The sequence below is a fragment of the Canis lupus genome, chromosome 8, assembly GCF_003254725.2.
Source record: "Canis lupus dingo isolate Sandy chromosome 8, ASM325472v2, whole genome shotgun sequence".
NCBI lineage: Eukaryota > Metazoa > Chordata > Mammalia > Carnivora > Canidae > Canis > Canis lupus.
The window spans coordinates 26,691,531-26,717,418 of NC_064250.1; the positions used below are offsets into that span (position 1 = coordinate 26,691,531).

General features: G+C 37.3%; 2 protein-coding genes and 1 long non-coding RNA gene across 17 annotated transcripts in view; 1 reads left to right on the plus strand and 2 right to left on the minus strand.

The window, feature by feature from the left end:
* The window catches only part of VCPKMT (valosin containing protein lysine methyltransferase), a 44,740-nt gene extending 30,767 nt beyond the window's left edge, over positions 1–13,973 (minus strand). For 8 of the 13 annotated variants that reach the window (XR_007412310.1, XR_007412309.1, XR_007412306.1 and 5 more), the window contains exons 1-6: positions 13,597–13,939; positions 13,389–13,499; positions 13,153–13,225; positions 12,011–12,130; positions 10,701–10,805; positions 3,000–3,127 (exon numbers count right to left, since the gene is read on the minus strand). Coding sequence is in view for 1 of the 13 variants with exons in the window: in XM_025444124.3 (XP_025299909.2) it covers positions 8,484–8,498; positions 10,701–10,805; positions 12,011–12,130; positions 13,153–13,225; positions 13,389–13,499; positions 13,597–13,862 (690 nt within the window). In the remaining 12 variants the exon portion in view is untranslated. Of the gene's footprint in view, positions 1–1,702; positions 1,839–2,999; positions 3,128–7,208; positions 7,364–7,388; positions 8,499–10,700; positions 10,806–12,010; positions 12,131–13,152; positions 13,226–13,388; positions 13,500–13,596 lie in introns of those variants that run through there. The other 5 variants (XR_007412311.1, XR_007412307.1, XM_025444124.3 and 2 more) reach the window with 5 other exon arrangements.
* A 532-nt stretch (positions 13,974–14,505) lies between these two features.
* Positions 14,506–25,888, minus strand: part of SOS2 (SOS Ras/Rho guanine nucleotide exchange factor 2) — an 80,392-nt gene continuing 69,009 nt past the window's right edge. For 2 of the 3 annotated variants that reach the window (XM_025444119.3, XM_025444118.3), the window contains 3 exons: positions 25,546–25,587; positions 17,135–17,244; positions 14,506–16,242 (listed from right to left, as the gene is read on the minus strand). In XM_025444119.3, the coding sequence (XP_025299904.1) occupies positions 15,733–16,242; positions 17,135–17,244; positions 25,546–25,587 (662 nt within the window). In that variant the 3' untranslated portion in view covers positions 14,506–15,732. Of the gene's footprint in view, positions 16,243–17,133; positions 17,245–22,582; positions 22,620–25,545; positions 25,588–25,888 lie in introns of those variants that run through there. The other variant, XM_049113147.1, reaches the window with a different exon arrangement.
* LOC112657997 (uncharacterized) overlaps positions 25,522–25,888 on the plus strand; it is a 36,758-nt gene continuing 36,391 nt past the window's right edge. Inside the window, exon 1 of the long non-coding RNA XR_003135431.3 lies at positions 25,522–25,622. This is a non-coding gene — a long non-coding RNA (uncharacterized LOC112657997). The remainder of the gene's footprint in view (positions 25,623–25,888) is intronic.

The following is a 25,888-nucleotide window of genomic DNA, read 5'->3' on the forward strand; positions in this document are numbered from 1 at the left end:
CTAGACACTTTAAATATGAGACCTCAGCTTCAGGTTAAATGTGGAAAAACCAGGGGCCCCTGAGTGGGTCAGTGGTTGAGCATCTGCCTTTGGCTCAGGTCATCATCCTAGGGTCCTGGGATCAAGTTCAGCATCAGGCCCCCCAGCCTGCTTCTCCCTCTGCCTCTCTCATGAATAAATTAACAAAATCTTTTTAAAAATTGTGAAAAACTAACAGCAACAAGGCATATTTCATTTGCTGTCCCCTTTACAGTATTTTGAGAAGACTCCAGTAACTTCTCTGCTAAATTATGCTCTTGCCCTCTGCAGCAAGATCTTTGTGGTTTCAAGGGGGCTATTTCTGTTTTGTTTTGGTATTACATTCTACTGGGAAGTACCAAACCAATAATACCTAATATCTTATTAATGCCTTAACACAGTTTTTTGGGTAAGAGCAACCTCTGGAGTCTTCTTCCCATGATCTCTTCCTCCCTTCCTGTGATGAAGGTGGACTCTAAAGAGGAGGTGAAAAAGTCAGAATGGGACATAAAAATAATTGATAGGCATGCTGCAAAACGGAATCCCTCCTTTTTTGACAGTTGAGGCTTTTGTTTGTTTTCCCCTGGACCACATTATGTATTGTTTACTTAGGATGACTTCTTTCACACTTCTCCAGTCTGTAAGAGTTGACCAGTCTCAATTCTCAGAGCTAACAGTTGAGGCTCATGCTGGGAAATGCCTTCCTCTCTGCTCTTGTTCCATTTATTATCTGGTTTAGCACACAGTGCTAGCCAGTGTGCAGCATTCTCATTTCACAGAAAGGGACATTAACATTCAGAGAGGTCAAGTTGCTCAAGGACAAACAGCTAGATTAGGTAGTAATCAAGTGAATGATCTTCTCAAGAGAAAAACATAATGTTCAAGTTTGGGTGCATAACGGAAAGGTGACCAGACATAGAGTAGAACTGGGGCTGTCTCCCAGGGCTAATGGGGAACTCTGTTCCTACTGGCCACACTAAGCCACTACTGTGCTCTCCACTTCCTTAGGATCTCCGGTTAACAACAGACACTTCAGACAGAGAGCAACAGACTGAGTGTGGGTGTCATATATATGCTTGAGATGCAAAGAGTTTTGGAACAACGGGATTTAAAAAAAAAAAATCTTTGTGACAAGATTTAGAAAGAAGATAGCTATTTTAAAAGCACATTTTTGGGGGTGCCTTGGTGGTGCCCAGTCAGTTAAGCATCCTACTCTTGATTCCAGCTCAGGTCACAATCTAGGAGTCATGATGATGTCAAGCCCTGCATCAGACTCTGCACCGGGCATGAAGCCTGCTTAGGATTCTCTCTCTCTCTCTCTGTCCCTCCCCACTTGCCCCTCCCTCTAATCAATCAATCAATCAATCAATCAATCAGTCAGTCAAACAAAAAAATAAAGGCACATTTTTGTACCTACATTCACAGAAATCTGAAGACACTTGCTGGTTAAACATTTATTATCTGTGAGAGTGTAAGACTTATATTTCCTGTTTTTAAGTTTTGGGAAACCAGGCATATGTTTGATGTAAATTATATGCCATGAGATTCTTTAGATTCATTCTGAATGCAACGGTAAAGCTTCTCATCTAAGTTTTGAATAAAATATGCTATTTATTTATATTTAGAGCACCCCAATACACAATTGTATTGTGCATGCAGTACAAGCAGGTTTTTTTTTTGAAGATTTATTTATTTTAGAGAGAGTGCAAGTGGGGTGGGAGGAGCAAAGGGAGAGGAGAGAGAATTTCAAGCAGACTCCCCACTGAATGCAGGGTCCCATACAGAGGCTTGATCTCATGATCCTGAGATCACGACTTGAGCTGAAATCAAGAGTCAGATGCTTAACCAACTAAACCACCCAGGTGCCCCACAAGTGGGTTTTCAGGGCACATTCCTAAAACAAAGTCAGGTATTGCATGTAGATACATGGATGTTTGTATTGTATACTCTTAACTCCAGCAATGATTTACCAAAGTAATGATGAGCCAACATGTGGACCTGGAACTCACACTGCTAATGCCTGGATTTTAGTAAATTAATAGATTGCAATAAAAGCTAACTTTAAAAAAAGAAATCACCCAAGAGTGTTTAAGCACTGATCCACCAGAGGCCTAAGGGACTGCTACCACTACTTCATTAGACCTAATAACATGAAGGAAATCTGCTAACTATTCAAACATTTAAGCCTATAAAAATCTGCATCTTGAATAGCTCTTTTCCAAAAATCTTATTTTTGCTTTGCAAGGGAGAAACAGCAGTTTTCAACCTTGTGAATATTAAAAAGTGCAAACTTATTCTTCACCAAAATAAGTTAGTGTATTATAGGCAAGTAATAAATTTTTCTAAAAATTAAAACCAGCTATTTAGTGTTCATGACAATCTTTTCCATCCATTGAAAATAAAAAAGGCCTTGAAAATTTAATAAATGCAGGTAAGCCCATGTGCCTCTTTACATTGGCTGATGAAGAAACAGGTCCAATTCAAGGTTCTCTCGCTCTTATCTGTTGGCAGACACAGCCTGGTAGCCCAAGGCATTAGCTAAGCTAAGCTCCTGCAACCCATCATATATACTCATTACATGGTAAAAGACTGTTTATCTGGGAGGTTAACTGCTAACATAAGTATTTTACAGTCACCTTGCTCTTTCAGGGTTGATATATCCAAACTTTGAAAAGAATTATATAGATACATCAAGTCTCATTTCAGAAAAATGACCTGCTGCTATACTTCAATACCTGCCACCTAAGTGGTCTCAGTTTTACAGAGATAAGAACCACAGAAGGAAGATCTGGCTCAAGGTCCAGGGAGGTGGAATGTTAATCCTGGAGCACCAGCCAGCAAACCCAGGCTCCTGTATTTAGAAATGAGTCTCCTGTTTCAATTGGCTTTTAAATGGCCATGGCACTTACTTAAAACCATAAAAAAGAGGGGCAAATATTTTTCTGTCACCCCATTTTCTTCCACTTTCTTAAATTGCTTACTTGTTCAAATAACAGGGGTGTAGAACAGCGTTCTCATCCTTCTTCTACTCCAGGTGCCATTCCCATCATGATGGGGGAGTGATATTTACATGGGTCCTATACTCTCAAAAAGATGCCCAGATTTTGCACTGCAATATAGATAAAAATTGATTTATATTACATACATTTTCCTAGTCCCTATGTGTATAGTAATTACACCTCTACTATAATCACATTTACTGAACACTTAATATGTGCCAGGTACCTAAGCGTATTACATATATTAAATGGATTTAATTCCTGTGGCAAATTACTATGTAGGTATTATTATGACCCTCACCTTACATATGAGAAAACAGACACAAACAGTTTAAATAACTTTCTCAAGGTCACACAGCTAGTAAATGGCAGAACTGGAATTCAAGCCCAGATAATTTGGTCTTTATGCTCTGACACGTTTTTTAGAATGCACATGAGAAAAAATTATCATGGAGATAATTTGCTCTAATACATTTTAAAGTATATTATTTGAAAATTATCTTGTTATTAACAGGGAAATTATATAAAATCTATCTCACAATTGATGACTCACTAGATCTTCACAAAACGCCAACCAATACTTAAGAACCTAAGACAGTATCTTAAATGACCCCACATATGTAACAGTTTTAACCCAACAAGTATACACGGTTTGAGAATTCACTGCTTTCTTACTCAAAATTATGTAAAGTGAAAGCTTTGCTTCTCCATTACTTGACTAATTTTCAGTAAAATTTTGTTGCCACAGTTTTTTTTTCTGTATTAGCTTGAAAGTCTCTATTATCAATGAATCAAAAGCTCTTTCAAATCCTGATGTTCCTTGAGGAAAAAGACAAAAAGTCAAATAGATAGCCCAAGCCTACAGGACTGTGGAAAAGGCAAAGACAGAGCTTCAGTTTTTTCACGTAAAAGCTACTTATTACTCTGTAAGGAAGGTACACTGGTTTGAAAAACTACTTAAAATTAATTAGAAGTTTCGAGCGCCTCAAACATAAAACCATACATTATATAAAAGGTACTTTCATTTTCAGAACCTGACCAACTAATTTAGCCTCTTAAATGTCTTTCTCAGAAGACATCAATAGCAGAGAAATGGTTTATGAATTGCAATTTCTGTAGCTTTATGAATAATCAGAAATTCAAAAGGCATATCAGAATGCAATGGACATAAAGATAAATCAAATACAATTTTATAAGAAAAAACTTCAGCTTTACCTATACTATTGTTATGATGTGAATGCTTGTGTGTCCACTCCCTGCCACCACCCTGCCAAAAATCTCATGCTAAATCTATTCCCCCAGTGTGACAGTATTTGGAGGTGGGCATTTGAGAGATGAGTAGGTCATAGGAGTGAAACTCTCATAAATAGGATCAGTGCCCTATGAAAGAGACCCCACGGCAATCCTTTGCTCTTCTACAGTGAGAAGACAGCTACCTATGAGAAAGTTGGAGCCTAGATTTTGCTGGAACTTCCCAGCCTCCAGAACTCTGAGAAATAGAATTCTGTGGTTTATAAGCCACCCAGTTTATACTTTGCTCTAGCAGCACAAACACACTAAGATGACCACGTTATACTCAAAAGCAGCTCATAAGTAGTTTGATTCTTTAAAATCTAATGCAAGTGTGATTCCATTTCAAAATACTCTATTTTAACAACTTCCTTTTTATCAAACGTCTAAAGACAAAGTCAAGCAATGCCATCTACAGGGAAACTTTAGAACAGTCCTATTTCTATAACCGACACTTCTTTAAATTAATACAGTATTTACAGTCTGAGTTAATATTGCATTTGGCATCATTTAACAAGGAAACTTTCAAGAAAAAGGTAGCCTTGTAAAAATCCCACTAACAATCTGGATTAATACTTCTTTTTTTTTAAGATTTTATTTATTTATTCATGAGAGACACAGAGAGGCAGAGACACAGGCAGAGGGAGAAGTAGGCTCCATGCAGGGAGCCTGATGTGGGACTTGATCCCGGGACTCCAAGATCACGCCCTGGGCCAAAGGCTGTGCTAAACTGCTGAGCCACCCAGGGATCCCTGGATTAATACTTCTTAAAATAAGCAAAAATAACCTAACTTCACTCTCAAGTTCATGAAACGTTAAGATTCACAGACCCTTGGTTATGAACTGAGATTCCAAGTTATGCAATCTCAAAGATCTTTAGTTGTAACTGGTATACAGGGGAGACTCAAGTCATTGGAGACTAACCTGTAATAATTTCATTTTTCCAGCTACTGGACTCCGCTTTCCTCTTGAGTTGCATCACCTTTAACTTTCTGGCCAGGTTCTCTAAATATTCAGGTGAACAGTCAATTTCTCAACCTCAGTCTTATTTTAAAACCTGTTTCATGGGATTCCTCATTGGATTCAAAGCTCTTTCCTTCCTTACGCAGTATAGGCCTACTGTAATCATGGATGGTTTATTTCTCCTCCCTTTGCTCTCTTCTCCTTGGGAAGTAGGTGCTAGAAGAGGTTTCCTTAACAAAGCAGTTCTCAATTTAGGCTAAACAGTCAAACCACCTGGATCCCTTTAACAAAAATTCTGTGCCTCTTAATTGAATTGGGACCTGAACATGGCTTTTGTTTGCTTTTAATTTTCCAGGTGATTCCATGTGCAGCCTAGTTTGAGAAACACTGCCTTACAATGGGGGCTCCCTAATCAGCTATAACAGCATTCTGGTAACTGGTCTATGGGTTTTGTGATGCACAGTGGCAACCCCCACCTCACCTAGAGGCCTAGAAGTTCATTCCTGAGCTGTACCCCAACCTGCCCCAAGCCCTGGCAATCCCTTGAGATTGGAGCTGGCTGTTTTTTGGTTGATCCTGTCTGTGGTGTCACACCTCCCTCATCTACTGCACCTGCCTTTGAATTTCCCCATATTGCTGCCCGAGTCCTCTGATCTTCAACTCCTGTGTCAATACTCTGGCTGGCAGGACCCATCTTTCTCTCTCTGGGTGACAGTCCCCACCTCTCCCAATTTCATTCCCATGCTCTGAAATAAAAACACAGATATGCTATTCTGCTGGGTACATCCAACTAGGTGGAGGGACACCTGGGTGGCTCACTGGTTGAGTATCTGCCTTCAGCTCAGGTCATGATCCCAGGACACCCTGGGATTGAGTGCTGCATCAGGCTCCCCGCAGGGAGCCTACTTCTCCCTCTGCCTATACCTCTCTTTCTGTGTCTCTCAGGGATAAATAAAATTTTCGAAAAAAAAAAAAAATCCAACTAGGTGGAGGAAATATTGGGTTCCCCTTCTTAGAAGAATCCAAATCTTGAATTGTTCTTTCACACCTCCCTTCTGTTTCTGAGTGCAGATGCCCCCTGTTCCCTCCCTCATAAGAGAGCCCAAAGGACTAGCCTACCTCCCATTCCTCAGCACTGTACTCCTCCAAAGAGACCTCTCCCAGACCTCTTTGGCTGTCTGTGAAATGGTGGTTCATGATAGGGCATGTTGCTTCAACTGGCAGCCTTCAGTAAGCCCCACAGTGCTCACTGATCCTAACTATAAGTGGTTCTCTGATCTCACAATGTGGAGACTTGGTAGCTTTTTCTAATTTGAGACTTGGTAATTTTTAATCTCTGCTTTGGCCTTATTCCAGAATAGGAAAAAAAAAAATCCCATGATTTAATGTTACAAATTACTTAAATCTAGTCAGTAGCTTAGGTCATTTCTCCAGAACAGATGGCGATGAATGTATGCAAGTGACATATTAAGGAGGTGATAAATCAAGAGAGTGGGAATAGACAGGGAAGGGAAGCACACACAAGTATAGGGTAATTCTGGCAAAGCTCTAGAGACTGATCTCAACCCCACTCCTCCAGAGGATTTTGGAGTGTACGGCACACCTATGTAAAGAAAAAGGAGCTAGGCTTTCATATGGGAATGTCATGGGGCACTTCAGGCGGAAGACCCAGAGGTACTGAATATTAGAAGTACAGTAAAAAGAGGAGGAGGGTGAACAGGGATCTGAGCATTTGGGTGGACTACTTAGCTGGTCAATGTCAGACTTATTTTTTTAAGTTCCACAGCATTATGGAACAGGCTAGAAAGTAGTCATTTGTGCCAAGACTTAACTAGTAATTAACTGATGCTATCTGTAACTAACAAAGAATCGTATATTTAGTTTATACTGTTTGGCAAACAGCTTAATGAAATGCTAAGGGCAGCATGAACAACGTACTTTCCAAAAGAACAGCAAAACAAACTTTAAAGACTGAAGAAAGCCTGAAGGAAAGAATGGTTCTTCTGACTTGGATCTTCAATTTCTCTAAATAGGGCTGCTTTTGCTTTTTCTGGAAAGCCTGCTTTAGATGTTCATTTTCTTCAAAGCTATTTCTGAAACATTCACAAAATCACAGGATCTCAGAAACAATGTTTATTTTAATACATAAAATGTGCCACCTAGCACCAATGCCACAAGTACCAGAATTCTATTCAGTTAGTATTACTCTTCATAATTGGTATGACTGAAGTCTTAATAGACCAGTCTGCGAGCAACTGATTATCATGACATAAAACAGAAAATACACAGAATCAATTATCACTTGGTAAATGTATACAGCAATACATTTGTAGTTATTTTAAAATCTTTGTTTCATGTGAACAACGCCAGTGATTTCAGCCATTTTCCTGGAAGATATACATGAAGAAAAGTGCAAGAGCCATATAGGTGCACAAGCCTAAAACTGGACTTTTTATTATTGTTCCATTCTCCAATAAAAAAGTTTATAAAGATATCTCTTCCTCCCTCCTGATTTCTTACTTTCATTCCTACAACTCATTACAATATAATTTACTATCTGACTCACATAGACAAGTATGGTGGAGGAAAAGAATAAAACTTTGGCTAATGTAAGTATACAAAACAGTATATTCAGGTTTTCTTTTTTTTAAAGTAAAAGAACATTTAAATACAAAAGCTATCTTAATAATAGCAATAGAGTGGAAGATACATATGACAAAAACCACTGCATAATTAAAATAAAAACCAAACTTTAGATTTATCGATCTTATAGACAACTAAATTTTACTAGTTGCAACTTAAACAGAATTACATAGATGTCTCTTTAGAAACTGGACCAATTTATCTCTAGTTTTCTGAAAATAACGCCAAGTCAACCATGCCACTTCACTGTTTATTTTTGGCAGGCTTTTGGCAAACCTCAACACTTATTTTCATTTGAGGAGTGACTGATAAACAATGTTCTTTTAAGTGGAACTTGATGCTGAGCTAAAAGTAAACTAAGTTGGATTTCAAGCCCACTGGCAGGCAGGCAGTCAGTAATCATTTTTCAAATTGCAGGCAGCCCATGGTGGTTGTCAGTTATATATTGAATCTCTATGGACATGCTGGAAAAATCTGTGAACACAATCTTCCCATGCTGTATTCATATGCTCCATTCACATCTTTAGCTTACCCAGGTTGTTAGAGGCTTGGGTAAGATGGCTAAAGATTTCATGATGGAGATTTCTATAAGAAAAAAAAAATGGAACCTTTAAAGATTGATTTCTTAGGAAAAAATTAAGAATTTACTGGGTACTTGCTACTAAGTAATATGCCTAATAATGGCTAAATGCAATACAAATGAGTAACTGTACATAACTTTTAGAGATGGTTTTTTTGCTGATACCTAAAGCAAAGCAACCAAAGACAAATCAGATACACTAGACATCATCAAAATTAAAAAGCTTTGTGCTTCAAAGGACATACTATCAAGAAAAAAAAAAGAAAAAAAGATAAACCACAGAATGGGACAAAGTATTTGGAAGTTACGTATCTGGTAAGGGTCTAGTATCCAGAATATATAAAGAATTGTTATAACTCAACAGAGTTGAGTAAGAAGACAACCCAATTTAAAAACAGGCAAAGTAAAAAAATTTTTAAAAAACAACAAAAAAAAACAGGCAAAGTATTTCTATAAAGATACACAAATTGCCAATAAATACATGAAAAGATATTGTACATTAATCACTTGAGAAATGAAAATAAAAACCATAATGAAATACTACTTCACATCTACTGAGATGGCTATAATCAAAAAGATAGATAATGACAAGCGTTGTGAAGCTGTGAAGAAATTAGAACCTTCAGCTGTTGCTGGTGAGAATGTAAAAATGGTACAGCAGCTATGAATTAGAGTTTGACAAATTCCCTGAAGTTAAACAGAGTTTCCATATGACCTAGTATTTCTACTCTAGGTATATACCCAAGAGATCTGAAAATACAAGTCACACAAAAATTCATAGCAGTATTATTCATTATCGCCAAAAAGTGAAACACCACTGAAATGTCCATTGACTGATGAATGGATGGATAAGGTGTAGTATATCAAAAAAAATATTAAAACTGTATTTTACTTAAAAAACTATAAAAAGGAGTTAAGTGCTTATGATGTGTGCTACAACATGGATAAACCTTAAAAACACAGTGCTGACTGTAAGAAGCCAGATACAGGAAGCCACATAATGTGTGATTCCACTTCTAAGAAATGTTCAGAACAGGCAACTTCACAAAGAACAGATGGGTGGCTGCCACAGGCTATGGGGAGGCAGGACCAGGAAGTGACTGCTAATGAGTATAGGGTTTCTTTTTGGGGTGATAAAAAATATTTAGAATTAAAAAGTGGTGATGGTTGTGCAACACTGTGAATATATTAAAGCCACTGAATTGTACATTTTAAAAGTGTTTATCAATTTTTAAAAAAAGAAGTGATTCTTTGAAAAAGAAAAAAGCCTTTACATTTTAGGAGACACAAAATCTTTATGCCTCATGAAAAATTCTACTTTTAAAACTACCCAGCAGTTTGAACTAAAACCAGATTCCTTAAGGCATAAAACATTTTTAAAATTTATCTTTGTATGTCTAGCACCATGCTAAATGAAAGTTAGTAGATCTGAATTGCTAATCTCACCACCTCACTTTCCTCATAGTTTTAACATCTAGCCTTGATCCCTCAAATTATAAGTAATTTGCTTTTGGCTAGAACTCACATAATCAAAAAACGTCATCACGAATAAATTCAATCAAAACAAAGATAAATAGTAACAAATGTGACTTACTAAATTTAGCATCCTTGATTCATAAATTAGATCATGTCCTTGTCTTATAGTAGTCACATATAAAAAAGGTGTTACATAATGGATGAGATAGAATTCTTCCTTTCTACAGGTGCAAACTCAAGGCATACAGAGGCAACTTACATAGAATATAATTATTGTAACAGGTAATAAAGCAAGCAACAAAAAAGCGGGACATACATAAGCTCTGTGTAACTGAGTGCATTTTTATTTACTGGACAGATCTACCTTAATATACTTTATTTAAAAAAATTGAATGGTTGGACAAAGTTCACAAAAGTCAGAACTGGCATTTTTAAATCTCTGAGATTATCAGAAATGTAAAATAGCTAAGTTATTTGCCCAAGGTAATGCCCATCATAAAGCTCTATTATTTGCAGATGGGAAGGGGATCTTTATTAAAGAAGCCTGGTTTATTTTAGAGGAAGAATAAAAGACCAGATAGATTAAGTGATCGAACGCTCAGAGTACCTGACTCTGGTGAGTCATCAAATGTTTCCCTACATAAAAATCAACACAATACTCCACACATTAGCCCAGAGACAATGCCCAGCTAATGAAATCTCAGAGGATAAAGAGCTGGGAATGTATTTACCGATTTTTTCTTTCTGATGTATAAAATATGAATATCCTCGCTTCGATATTCTTCATCGTGTTTCTCCAAAGGAATTTTTTCAAAGTCAAAGTCTAGCTGTAGGAGCTATAAATTTAAAAGAGATATACTTCAAATTCAAGAATAGGAAGTTTCCTGTGGTGACAGAAGTCAGAACAACAGTCAACTTTGGAGGAGTACTGACTGGAAAAGGGCACATGGGAGCCTTCTGACGTCCTGAAAAATGTTCTATTTATGGAGGGTGGTTACTTGGGTGTATACATATGAAAAATTGAGTCAAGCACTTGATATATATGCATTTTACATGTGTTCTGACTCAATATAAACTGTTTAACAATATAGAATTTTCAATTATAGTCTCAAAAGTTCATTAACATTCTTTACTTTTAAGAAAAACATGAAAATTAAAAACCATTTTAGCACATATCTGAGGCAGAGTCAGGTATTTGCATTCTTATTCAAGCAAAGTAGTCTTTTCAGTGGATAAATTGCAGAGCTGTATAGATATACCCTCAAGAGGAATCACTCGTATTATGATGGATTTTTGCCATCAAAAGGGTTTTAGATGACCACTGGGGGAAGATGGATGAAAGAAACATGGGGCTCTATATACTAATTTGCAACTTCCTGTGAGTCTTTATTTTAAAAAAAAAAACAAAAACAAAAAACACAAAAACACCCCATCCCAAAACCAGAAAGTAAAAACATAATCACATATGTTTCTATGATGTACTTTCCAAAAGTAATACACACGTCATTAGTAAGTTCCCAAAAGCCAGCATCACGTTTAATAAAGAAACACTGAAGGATGCCTGGGTGGCTCAGTGGTTGAGCATTTGCCTTTGGCTCCCGTCATGACCCTGGGGTCCTGGCATTGAGTCTGAGTCTCGAATCAGGCTCCCCACAGGGAGCCTGCTCTTCCCTCTGCCTATGTCTCTGCCTCTCTCTCTGTGTCTCTCATGAATAAATAAAATCTTTAAAAAAGAAAAAATAACCCACTGAACACTTTCCCAGAAAGCACAAGGGTGTCACCATTATCATTTTAAATTGTTCTGTAGATACTATATCAACTAATTAGAAAAGATAAAAGAAAGGATCAGAAAAGATGAAAAAGGTTGGTGGGGGGGCAGGATGGGGGAGCTTAATAGAATGCTGGGCAATAAAGGATTCTCTCCTTGGATTTAAGCAAGCAGAATGTGTTCTCCACTCAAAATTACCATAACATACTTGAGCACATAGTCATATAAAGCCTCGCTGAAGGGTTAGCACTACAAAACAGATCTAGTACTTACCTCAAAATATTTTTTCTCAATTTCTGGATTTTTTCCCATTGTTCGTTGTTCATAACAACATATAATACAAGTCTCAAATCCACTAAGATCTTTTAGAGTTTTCAACAACGGCTCCAAAGACTGTTCAAAAAGGAATATCACTTTTACTTAGGATTTTTAGAAATTTATATTTTTACTATAAAAAGGGAGTAGGGGAGGGGATCCCTGGGTGGCGCAGCGGTTTGGCGCCTGCCTTTGGCCCAGGGCGCGATCCTGGAGACCTGGGATCGAATCCCACGTCGGGCTCCCGGTGCATGGAGCCTGCTTCTCCCTCTGCCTATGTCTCTGCCTCTCTCTCTCTCTCTGTGTGACTATCATAAATAAATAAAAAATTTAAAAAAAAAAAAAAAAAAAAAAAAAGGGAGTAGGGGAAATGGAGGGTAACTATAACTCCCCTCCATTTTATCTATTTTTGAATCAATCAACAAAGTACATGTGCTTAAAGCTCTGTAACTAATGATTGGTACTCTTAACTAATTAACCATTGTATCGATTTGTTTCCAGGTGACTACATTTTGGTATTCCCAGGGGAAAACAAATAGAATTATCTTCACTCTTAAAAAATTAATTTTATTTAATCTATTTTAACTTGGGATTTTACCGTACTTTACCATACAAAAGTGAATCTAACCCTAACTTGAACATGTTAGTTCAATGTTTTATTTTAAAAATGAGTGATGCCCACAATATACACAAACTGATATTTTAAAAAGTATCATTCTGAATCAATCTTGCCATAGAGCAATGAATTCTTTACGACGAAACTTAATTTTCAATGTCATGGTTAACACCTTCACCAAGAAGAGCTTAAAAAAACCTTAGCTTTTCATAACAGATCCAAATGACAAAACCTTTAAAAGAAGATTTTTACAGAAGCCTTTAGTAAAATGCTAAAAATGCAGGCAACACTTCTGTCAACATGTTTCACAGGTCTATATGTTTAACCTGAGTGTATGTAGTTGTTCCTGGTAAACTTTATGTTCCTTACTGTGTCATCAATTATAGGAAAACTATCCTGCATTCAGTGATGTTAAAGTGGGAAGAAATGTGCACTATGGAATCCACGAATTATAATACAACTTGTAAAGATAATGACTACTTACCTCTTCGTAGTATATGCAGTCGGCCATCAGTATGTAGTCTGGCGGAGAAGGAAAGTCTTCTATTGCTTCCCCCCTTGAAAATGCCAACAAATATTTTAACTGTTGCTTTAATAACTTATTGTTTTATAAAAAAAGTTCTGGAAAGTCCCCTTTGTATTAACTATGCTTTTAGCGAAACGCAATTTAAAGCAAACCACAAATCGTTATCTTAAAACAAGCTGAAAGGCCATACAAACCATTTCAGTACCTTGGCTTGAACAGAACCAGTGACAAGATGCTTGTTCATATTAATATTCATCTTCAGCAAGTCTTGCAATTCCTCCAGATCTGTGACCACCACATCGGCCCTATAAAATAACGTCGACTGAAGTGTAGGCACAAGCATGGTAAAGCAGGAATCCTGGTTTCCCAAACAAAGCGGCACCCCCTCCCGCCAGCTCTTACCCGAGAGTAGCAGCCATGAGCCCCACGGCCCCGGTGCCCGAGCCCAGCTCCAGCACCGACCGCCGGCTCAGAGCGTGGGGCCCATCGCCGGAAAACCCGGGCGTTTCCAGGTACTTAGAAAGGACGATGGCAGCGTCCCAAACAACGCAGCCCACGCCGCCGGAGCCATATTGCTGCAGTCGTAACACCGTGCCATCTCGCTTTTCCAAAACTCGAACAAAGTTCCGCAGCGGGTCCTCCACGGAGGACTCCACGGTAGCCGCCATCGCTGCCCGGCAACAAGATGCAGCGTGCGCAGTGACGTCACACCCACACGCGCCTCCCCACCGCGGGCCTGGACAGGGCCCGGCGCCTCCTAGTGGCGAAGTTGGCGCCATGACGCGTGCGCAAAGGCACAAAGCTGGGAAGGCAGCATTACCTGGGCGTGGTCGAGGGCCTAGCCGCCCGCTTCCCCAGAGTGTAGGTCCGCCTCACGCCTCTAAATTACAAGTGTGGCCTAACAAGCAGGCAGCTTAAATCACTTTTCCAGACAAAGCTGATATTGTAATCTGCTCTTTAAAAGCCAAAGGCAAACTCAAGAGTGTGTTTACCTGGAGACTAATTCATACGGTAGTTATTGGGCTTTAAATCCAGGCAGTTTCCAAGATCCTACCGAGAAGCAACAATCCTCTCTCATCAAGTTTCCTAGCATGCTCCTGATTTTCATCTGAATGCATAAAAATGGTTGCTGGAAGTTTGCTGATCGCGTTTTAACAGGGCAAAGTTATCCTTCTAAAATTTACATCATTTAAATTCTTTGGGATTATGTAATTTAAATTGCCCAAAATAATGACAATAATGTGGACATGTCTATGTATTTCCACAGAACTCAACAAGCTCTCCCCTTGTTACTTATAATGAAAACACGTATTTTAAAAATTAAGACTGGGGTGATTTATTAATCTTGTTAAGAACTCTGATACAAAGCACAGTTAAAAGGCCACAGACCAGTAAATAAACAACAACGTGGCTTTTGGCTATTTTACAACTGCTGCTACAGCACTATCAGCAAAACACGCTTTTTCATCACTTTGAACTCAGGAGTCCAAATGGCAAATAAAAGTTTTACTTCTCTGAATAAAAGTTTAATAAAGCTTAAGTTTAAGTTTAAGTTTAATGTTTGCTGGTTTAAATGTTACCAATCTAAAAAAAAAGTATTTAAAAAAAATTGTAGTTAACATGAGATTTATAGAGAAGGTTACTAGGATTTGAGGGCAAGGCAGTTGGTTCCTATGCCATAAGAAATTTTCCTCTGAATTTCTGAATTAGTAAAGTAGCAGATTGTATTATAGGCCTCGAGTCACTTAAATTTATATAGTAAGTTATTAGCATTCTTTAAATATACAATATAAACAAAACTGTACATACTTGGCATATTAATTAACTTTGTTTTCCAAAACAATAGGCAACTCATTAGCTAAAGACACCATAGTCTCCAAAAACAAAAGGCACATCTGAATGAGATACATGCCCTTTTTCCCTCCATGATTGGGTTAGGTAGTCTCTGTATACATTTTGACAAAATAATAAACAGTGCATCTATTATTTTCATTATATTTTTCATTTTTGTCTTCAGCAGCAAATTCTGGCATTTAAGACATGGCATTAAAGTTTAAGAACAGTGGGTGTTTTTCACAATTCCCCTAAATGTAAAAACTAGAAGATGGTCAAAGAGTTTTAAAAATCAGTAATACTGTACACCCCCTATATTTGTGTAAATTCACTGCCTTAAAAAGGCAACTATTACTCAAATTTGAAAAATTCCACAAATGCACTATCCCCTTTCAGTGCAATCAATGTTACTTTAAACCATATTTTAGCAGAGTCTACAGTGCAAATATAAATTCTTTATACTGGCCTTTTGGCAGCACTGAGGATCCAAGACAAGGCAATGCTACTGATCACCTGAGGATAATGATAAAGGACTTCTGTATTTTTATTTTTCCAATTTTTAAAAGCTTATTTGATCAGTAGCATTTTTGTAAGAGCATTATTCGTAAAAAGTACTAAAATACTATGCCTTTTTTGAATAAATTAAAAAAAAAAAAAACCCTTTACAAATACCATTCCAGTGTCAATGACTACATATGGCTAAGGTCATTGAGGAGTTTCTGCATTTTCTAGTAAAGGCAGTCTGTATGACGGGGGGTGTGAAAGCTCCCGTTTATAAGTCTTTGGTGGCAGTTTTGGTAGGTGCGGGCTTGAGTTCTGCCTCGGTGGCACAGGGGGAGCTTGAGGATGAGCAAGGTTGTTGTGACTAGAACTGAGCAGGTAGCATCGACGTGGTACTCTTGGAGAGGGCGTGCTGGGAGGAGTATTTGGCGAATTTGGGCAGGTACTAACGTCTCTGAACCAGTCTGGATCTCTGTGCAGATGTCCTAGTGGAGGTGGCTGAAGATTAAATGGACAGTTTATAAAGTGTTCTGGAGGACGAAGGGGAACTGGCGGAGGGGTATCAGGAAGAGGATCTCTTGGTGGCGGTGGAGGTGGACTATGCAGAGGCCCATCAAATGCACCAGTAGGAGCAGGAACTCTAGGTTTTACCTTTGGAGGAGGAGGTTGTCTTGGTGGAATAGCAGGGGGGTCATCATCAGATTTCGTATTTCCCTCAAAAAAAAAAAATTAAATTATATTTCCATTCTCCTGAAAAATCTGTTAAGTTTTAAAACAATGAAAAATTCTTTTTTTTTTTTTAAGAATGAAAAATTCTTATGTGTTCAGTTAAATCCAGAAGCTCCAAATAGGTTAATCTGACTTAAGCCAGATTTCTGAGTAAAATGCTCCCAGTTTAATTTGGGGCCCAGTTTAATATTTTTATATATGAGATGTTTTACTTGAAATTTTAGAACAAAAAGCCTCAGGGTATCTTGATTTATACACCTTTCAAAAATTTATGCATTTTAATTATAACAGGCAAGTGAGTGAAAGGAATACATAACTTTGTAGACATTAAAGTACATGATGTCAAGGGGACTCAATGTCCAGCTTCTGCTTTCTGGTCTTCTACTTTTACTTTCCCCAGGGAGGCTTACTGGGATGATTCTCAAAGTGTGATCCAGTAACTAGCAGCATCAGTACCAGTAGGGAACTTGTTAAAAAAAAAGCGAATTCCTGGGTCCCACCCTAGACCTACTGAATCTGAAACTTGGCAATAGGGTTTTAACAAGCCTCCCAGGTGATTCTGTTTGAGAATCTGGTTTAAAGTTTGAAGAATGCTTTGACTATTAAAGTTTTTTTCCATTTCTACCAGAAAGTAAACATACTTCTGAGGATCTGTGAAAGTCTGCCCAACCTTTGTTGAAAAAAAAAAAAAAAAATCAACGAGAATTAAGTGATTATTTCAAGTATTTTTTCAAATATAACAACTGAAGTGTTTAAAAACCCTAAAGGGTAGCCAATTATAATTGACAGACTTTTTATAAGAACAAGAACTATTTTGAAGATTCACAGCTTTGAGTAAGTTGAATAAGTTAAGGCAAACCTAAGTCTTATTGACTACCTTGGAATTTGAAGCATCATGATCAAACTTTTTTCGAGGAGGAAGAGGAGGAGGAATCAGTGGCTCTTCACTTAGTTTATGTAAACTACCACATGAACTGAAGAAAGACTCTGGGGGTAAAAAAGATTAGTTTAACCACAATTCACAGTGCAATCATGAGACAAGACTTAATTTCAATCTGTGATCACTTCTGCTATAGCAAATGTCAGACTGTATTACAGTTAACTGTTGGTTTACCTATACTCTTCATTAAACTGTAAGCTTTTTGAGGGCAATGTGTATTTATTTTTGTATCCCTAAGCACTAGTACAGTGGTATTGCTTGGCATATGGCACATACTATAGCTATATGAAAACATGCAACTTAAATAAGATTAATAATGAGATTCTGCTCTCTGAAAAACCTTTTTAAGTCTAAAACAGACAAAACATATTTGTATAAACTGTAATAACTTCCAGAGAAAGATCATACATAATCAGAGACCTTGGGTTTTTGAGGCAGCTAGTATCAGATACATTTCTACACAGGTAATAAAACTTTTAAATAGGAGACCAAAAGGTAGGGCTGTATCAAATAACCCTTTCTCTTTGCAAGTTTTGCAATAATAAAGGACATGTTATATAACCACGTTACAGAGAATTTACAAAATAATATAGTATTCAGGGGTAAATTCTCTGCCAAACAGACACAGAATAAGAATTATTTTCATTTATTTTTGTTTCATATGATAAAAAAAAAATACCTGTAGTTAATGGACCAACTTTATTTGTTGACCAACACTTGTAACCATGTAACTTGTAACAACAGTAACCATGTCTTGTTTATCATTATAATAAGACTGGGTTCAAAGGAACTAGTTGGGAAAGTTGATGAGTTTAATTCTAAACACGCTGAGTATGAACGCCTTATGTGATATCCAAGTAAAGCAGCCAATCTCATTCCTCCATGTAAAAAACTGCTGTCCTGTTCATGTCACTCTGCAGTCACCATATGGGTCCTGTTAGCTCAGGGTATCAAAAGTAGAAAAAGGATTCCTATAGGGTGTTGGCAGATGGTGTGGGAGGTTAAGCAGAGAACCATCTGTTGTAGATATAGCCCTTTTGTCTGACCAGCATCTTTTGCCCTGTCTTTGGAAGCAAACCACTCCTGGTGATAGTGAATCTGTCCCATGTGGTTTAGTTGGCCAATTTGGCCCAGTGCACCCAACTTCAATCAGAGAAATAGCAAGTGCTGGTGAGGATGGTAGAGAATAGAGAACCCTCATGCACTGCTGGTGGAAATGTAAACTGGTGTACCCACTGTGGAAAACAATATGGAGACTCCTCAAAAAAATCAAAAAGAGAAATACCATATGATCTAGTAATTCCACTACTACTTACCCAAAGAAAAGTTAAACACTAATTGAAAAGATGTATGTACTCCTATGTTCACTACATGATTTACAATAGCCAAGAGATGTAAGCAACCCAAATGTCCACCAATAGATGGATAAAGAAGATATTATGGTGTGTGTGTGCGTGCGCGTGCACACACACACGCACACACACTGGATTATTCAGCCACACACACAAAAAAATGACACCTTGCCACTTGCAACTATATGGATGGGTATTAGGCTGAGTGATATAAATCAGACAGAAAAATACAAATACCATCTGATTTCACTTACATGTGAATGCTGAAAAACAAAGTAAAACAAAAGAAACAGACTCATAAATACAGATAACAAACTGGTGGCTGTCAGAGCAGAGGAGGATAAAGGGATGGGCAAATAGGTAAAGGAAATTAAGAGGCACAAACTTCCAGTTATAAAATAAGTAATTAGAGAAATAAAAAGTACAGCATAGGGAATATAGTCAATAATATTGTAATAATATATGGTGACATGGTGACTATGCTTATGGTAAACATTGAGTAATGTAGAGAACTGTCAAATCACAATGTTGTACATCTAAAACTAATATAATATTGTATGTCAACTAGACTTCAATATAAGTATTTTTTTAAATTTATTTATTGGGGACACCTGGGTGGCTCAGTGGTTAAGCATCTGACTTTGGCTCAGGGTGTGATCCTGGGGTCCCTGGATCAAGCCCTGTGTGGGGCTCCCCACAGGAAGCCTGCTTCTCCCTCTGCTTTTATCTCTGCCTCTGTGTCACTCATGAATAAATAAATAAAATCTCAAAAAAAATATATTTATTTATTTTTTTAAAGTAAGCTCTATGCCCAACATGGGGCTTGAACTCATGACCCTAAGATCAAGAGATGCATGCTCTAACCACCAAGTCAGCCAGCTGCCCTAATAATAAATGCTTTTTATAAAGCAAAAAAGAAAAAAAAAAAAAATGGGCATTGGCCTCATTCTTCACCTTAACATGATCAGATTTTTATATACCTTCCTTTTCATGTATACAGCCCTGTGCTTCGAGAAAGCTGACCTTATCTCATAGCTCCAGAGATGGGGCCTAATTAGACCAAGTCAATCAAAGTAATCCATTCCTTTAGCCAGAGTGACTGATTTAGCTGTAGGCATGTGACCTAGTTCAGACTAGTGAAATGTGAAAGATTTGCTAGCAGCTACTAAAAAAAAGTCCACTGTCCTTCTGGAAAAGCATTCCGCCAGACTGTCTCTATGCTTCTCTCTTTACTTCTTACCTGACTGAACAAAGAAGCACATGACCATTATTGTTCCTGCCACCACTTATAAGACCTTGACGGAAAACAGCCTTACGTACAGTTGATAATTTGGACAAAATAACGAGTTGAAAAGAGACCTGGTCTCTGATAACATCGTTGAGCCACTGACTCAACAAATCTTTATTTCCTTTTAATTTTTTAGATATTTTATTTATTTATTCATGAGAGACACACAGAGAAAGGCAGAGACATAGGCAGAGGTAGAAGCAGGCTTCCTGCAGAGAGCCTAATGCGGGATTTGATCCCAGGATCATGACCTGAGCCAAAGGCCGATGCTCAACCACTGAGCCACCCAGGTGCCCCTGACTCAACAAGTCTTAAAGCAGTCTTCCTCTAGACTTCCAATTATGTGAGTTAGAATGCTTTCTTATTGTTTAAGTCAGACTTAGATGGGTTTTCTCTTCCCTTACAGAAATACACACTCATGGAAGCAGAAAATATCTGAATGATGATGGAAAAGCTGTAAGAGTTTTTGATTATGGGTCTAACTCTACAGTCAGACCACTTGACCGCTATGTTATATCTCTCCATAGCAGGCACTCAATAACCCTTGATAAAGTGTTCACACAATTTTATTTTCTATCAAGAGCACTTATCTACAAGATGAATTTTTGTGTGCACTTTAAATAGCTTCAGTGTTCCAAACTAATAAATGTAGAATAATTTATTAAGTGATTTCTGTAATATTAGTTAGCTATGTAAGTTACTTCTAATTTTTTGACATCCGTCCATCCATTTATTCAACAAATACTGCATACTTGCCACAGTGTCACGTGCTATTCTAAACACTATAGCAATATAGTAGTTAAAAACAACAGCCAAAAATTCATGTCCTTATGGAGCTTATATTCTAGGTTGGGGAGAGAGAATGGATTTGATAATTAAGTAAAAGTATTATGGCTATAAATTAGAATATTAGGTAGGGAAGGTGGATAGGAATAGATAGGAGATTTTAAATAAGGTGACTAGGAGAGACCTCCCTTAAGTGATACTAGGCAAGGGAGCCTACAATGAGGCCAAATAGGTGAAAAACATTCCAAGCAGAAGGAATGACAAAAGCAGAAGTTTTGATGTGGTAATGTGTCTACTGTGTGCAGGAGGCAGAGTAGCTGGAGCAGAATAAGTAATGGGAGAGAACAGTAGATGATAAAGTCTGACATCAATAGAGGCTAAAATACACAGAACCTTCTGGGCCCTTTATTTATTTTTTTGTTTTTATTTTTTAAAAAGATTTTATTTATTTATTCATGAGAGAGACACACACACACAGAGAGAGAGAGAGAGAGAGAGAGAGAGAGGCAGAGACACAGGCAGAGGGAGAAGCAGGCTCCATGCAGGGAGCCCGACGTGGGACTCAATCCCGGGTCTCCAGGATCATGCCCTGGGCCGAAGGCAGGCGCTAAACCGCTATATGGAAAACAGACTGTGGGGAAGGTGGGAAGTTAGGATGCTACTATAATAAACCACTTAAGAGATTATGGTGGTTTGGATCTCAAGGTGATAGCAATGGAGATGGTGAAAAATAGATTCTGAATGTATTTTGAGGGTCAACAAGATTTGTTGATGAATCACATATGGAGTATGAGAAAAAGAGAGAAATAAAATATAACTCTAATATTTTTAGCCTAAGCAATTAGATACAGTTTAGAACTGGGATCAGGAGGCAGTAGGAAGAACAACTTTGGAGGGAATGAAAACAAGTTCAGTTTTGGAGAGGTTAAGTTTGAGATTCTTATTAGGTATCTAAATGGAGATGTTGAATAGGTCACTGAGCATACAGGTCAAAGGTGAAGAGAGAGGTTCTATGTAGAGAAAAAAAATTGGGGAATTATTATATAGATGATATAAGACTGAATGGGCCAACTGAGTGAATGAGAAGGGGTCCAGGGACTGAATCTTGCAGCCTTCCAATCTTTATAGATTGGGATATAAAGAGAAATAGGCAAGAGAGACTAGGGAGCTGAAAGTACACTTAAGAAAACCAAGAGTGTGGGATGAACAATGTGATCTTCATGTATATGACTTCTTCCCCAAATTGGTATTTTGTATAAATGAAGGCAGAAACTTGTCTTTTTTGTTTGCCACCGAATCTATAGTACCTAGGAAGGTAGCTGGTACAATGCAAATATTCAATTTCTTACTGAATAAGTCCAAAGGGTATGAATATTTTTATGGTTTGACACGTTTACAAATTTCCTTCCAAAAGGGTCATACTAATATACTAATTTACAAGGGATAAGTAATGTATGAGAATAACTTTTAACATAGGCTTGCTCATACTTTGATGTGAACTGTCTATCAATGTCCATTGTTAATGGAGTCTTGGTGTTTTTCCCATTGTATGTGAGCAGTTTTCATACATGCTATGTTCTTTCTTTCAGGATTTAGGAAAGTCAGAATTTTATGCAGTTACTCTCAACATTTTCCATTACATTTCAAAATGAACTTTTCTTTACCATATGGAAAACATATTTTACTACCATCTAAAATAATGTCTAGAACTCCTGGGTCTAAAATTGCTTGGTGTTATCATTGTGTCCCCCCAAAAGATATTCTGAAGGGCTAACCCCCAGGGACTGTGAATGTGGCCCTTATTTAGAAATAGGGTCTTTATAGATATGTAATCAAGTTAGGATGAAAGTGGACCATAGTCCCGTATGATTGATGTCTTTAGAGGGAGAGGAGAAGGGACAAAGAAACACAGGGAAAAGACGGCCATCTGACAACAGAGGTAGAGACTGAAATACGTACCTAAAGGATGTCGAGGACTGTCAGCAATGGCCAGAAGCTAGAAGAGGCAAAGAAAGATTCTCTCTTACATGCTTCAAGAGGGAGCAAGGCCCTGCCAATACCTTGATTTTGGGACTTATGGTCTCCAGAACTGTGCTCTTTTAAGCCGCTCAGTCTGTGGTACTTTGTTAGAGCAGCACTAGACAAAACATAGTAAATTCATTTCCATTTTTTACTATTGCCATAGTAAAAAACAACAACAAAAAAAAACAGAACAAGGAAAATAAGAAACATACAAACTTCAGTGAAGCCAGGAAAGATCTGAATCCTGAAGCTTCAATACATAAAGGTAGACTACAGTGTATATGAAGGAAACAAATGGAGAAGGATGAAACCCAAATGTTTATATAGTGATATTGACAAACAGCACTTAATGTGTCCCCATAGAATGAAGGGGGGATTAGGAGTTATAGCATTTGGTATAATGGAAGACATGAGTATGAAAACAGAAGACTTGATTAAATCTATATAATGAGCAATTAAAACTCTGTCGGAGACTGGGGGGTGGTTATTTTCTGGTAAATCTAAACATCAGACTGGGGCCACTAGACTGTGCTGAAAGCACAGATTATCACACTAAATGTTCAGACCCCCTAGACAGAAGATTCAACAGATCTTTCCTTGGAAAAATTAAACAGTCCTAGAAAAGAGGCCTCACAGATTTTGATATTTGGAGATTTCCCAAGTAAAAAACTTCTCATCACTATATTACTCTACAGTGAAACCTACAAGTCAACAAGCTCTGCCCATGGATATATATATACCATTTCCTATCAGTTTATACTGCCTCCCTCTAAAATGCTCTAAAATGTGGAAAGGTAAGGATACCACACAAGAAAGGAAAGCCTCCGATATGAAAGACAAGAGACTAAACTAATAGATGAAACTCAGAAAGGAAATAATACCAGAAATAAATCTTTTTCAAAACATCATAATATCCTATGGAAGATAAGACAGTGAATCCATGAAACCAGAATAACAGGATAATATAAAAAATGGCATGAACAGAGGTAACTAGAGAGAATTTCTTGGAAATTCAAAATCATGATAGATAAAAAAACAAAACAAAACAAACAAACAAACAAAAAAACCCCCAGAACAGTTGGAAGATGAAGTGAGCAAATCTTGCAGAAAACAGAACAAGAAAACAAAGAGATGGAGAAGAAGAGATAAAAGACATGAAAATTGGAGGTTCAATCTAGGATGTAAAATATAAAAAAGGAGCTCCAAAAATGGAGTCAGAGAACACGTTTGGGGGGGAAATTATACACAAAACAATTTAAGGATCACTTTCTAGAAATTAAAGACGTGAATCTCTAAATTTAAAGGGCTTAATAAGTAGACAGCAGAATGAAAGAAAAAAAATGACCCATATTAAAGCAGATCACTGTGAATGTACAGATCATCAAGAATAGAGAGAAGATTCTAAAAGTTTCTTGGATATATTGTGGCAGAAACTTCTATCTCCCAGTGTACCTTTCCTTTTCTTCCTTTTATTAATAGGATCCCATGTATGTTAGCAAGACAAAAGGCTGCCTAGCTCAGACATCTCTTAGTATCCTTTGTAGTTAAGTTTTGACCAATGGAATGAGAGCAGGAGTAATGTGAAGGAATTTCTAGGATGACAACAAAAGAAAGTTCTAGGATGGCAGCTGGGTGAGAGGCCAAGAAAGTAACCAGTCCAAACTGGAGCAGAACAAAAGGGCACCAGGAAGGAGGTTTCCAAGTTAAACGGCAAAACGAAAATCCTGACAACTGTTCTTGGTGGTCTGCCTTATGGAAAACTGTGCTGAGAAAGGCTATGAGAAGACTGAGCAATAGATGTTTAAAAAACCAATCAACAAACAAAAAAAACCCCAAGCATTAATGAATTTATCATTAACTTTGTGAAACAGAGCTATACAAGAAAGGAAGCATAATTGTAGTATTCACTTCCTGATTTAATAGTGAATAGTATTTTCCCCCAAATGTGACAAGTATATTAGCCAGAATAAAGGGCAAAATTCTCATCTATTGTAATAGGAAATCATGACAAAATATCTAAAACTAATGATTCAAAAAAGAAAAATATGAAAACACCATTTAATGTGAAAGTGTCGCTGGAGAACAAGAAAAGAAGTGGGGTGCCACAGGGTAGTGAACTGCTATTAATTTCATTTTCAATGTTTAGCCCTATTTGCCTTTTAAACTGTATACATATATCATTTTGATAAAAATTTAAAAATTAAAATGTAAGATTATAAACATTTAAAAGACTAACCTTACTTTTCTCATAAGAAAGGGACCCTCTTGCTACTAAATTATATACATTTTAGTATGATAGAAGCAGAAGTCCTCCAGATCGGGAGAATTATTCCTGAAACTACTCTGTCCTCCTTGGGTTGTTTTAAACAAATGCCCATAGAAAGAAAGGTGATAGCATTTATGTCATAAATTATGAAATAACTGAGAATGGCAGAATAGTGTTTTACTTAAAGTAACTGCCTTAATTAAATAAGATCATATGAAAAAACAAGTGATTAAGGGCTTGTCTGGGAATCTCATAAACACTTAAGTATATTATCCACCTGGGAAAATGAGTTGGGATGGGAAAGAAGAGAGGCAACTGGTATGAAGTCACTGTTCATTCTGTGCCAAGTAATATGCTAGGGGCTCTACATCGTTATGTCATTTGATCCTTAACTGAGTTGGAGGTGCTAAATAACTTGTTAAGGTCACACAACTCCTAAACCATAGGTAGGTTGTAAAATGATGAAAATGAACTATTGTAAAGTTTAAATAGTACCCAATTGTAAGCAAATAACTTATTTATAAGAATTTCATTCATTTAAAAAATATTTTAATGTTGCTAAAACCCAAATACTCATGTCCAAATTTAAACAACTTGTTTGGTTTCATTAGAATCAATTCAAATCCTTACTTACTTGAATGCGGCAAGAGGACTGGAGCAAAGATGCTATTGCTGCCTATTGGAATGAGAAAAATTAATTTGAAAAGAAAGGTAATATGTATGGTTTTATTTTTAAAATATTTTTGCATAAAATAACAAATATAATAACACAAAGAGTACAGAATTTTATCCTCTATTGACATGTTAGTCTTAAAAGAAATGAACCTGGAATGTTGCCTTTGTAGCTGGCATGTTTTTCCTTTCTTAGCATAAGTAGTTCCCTATCACAGTTTTTTTTAAGTTTCCTTCATAAAACTTACCTGTGTGTTCTCTTATTCTCTATCGCTCCCTATGGAGCTGTAGTGGGGCCCAAAAGG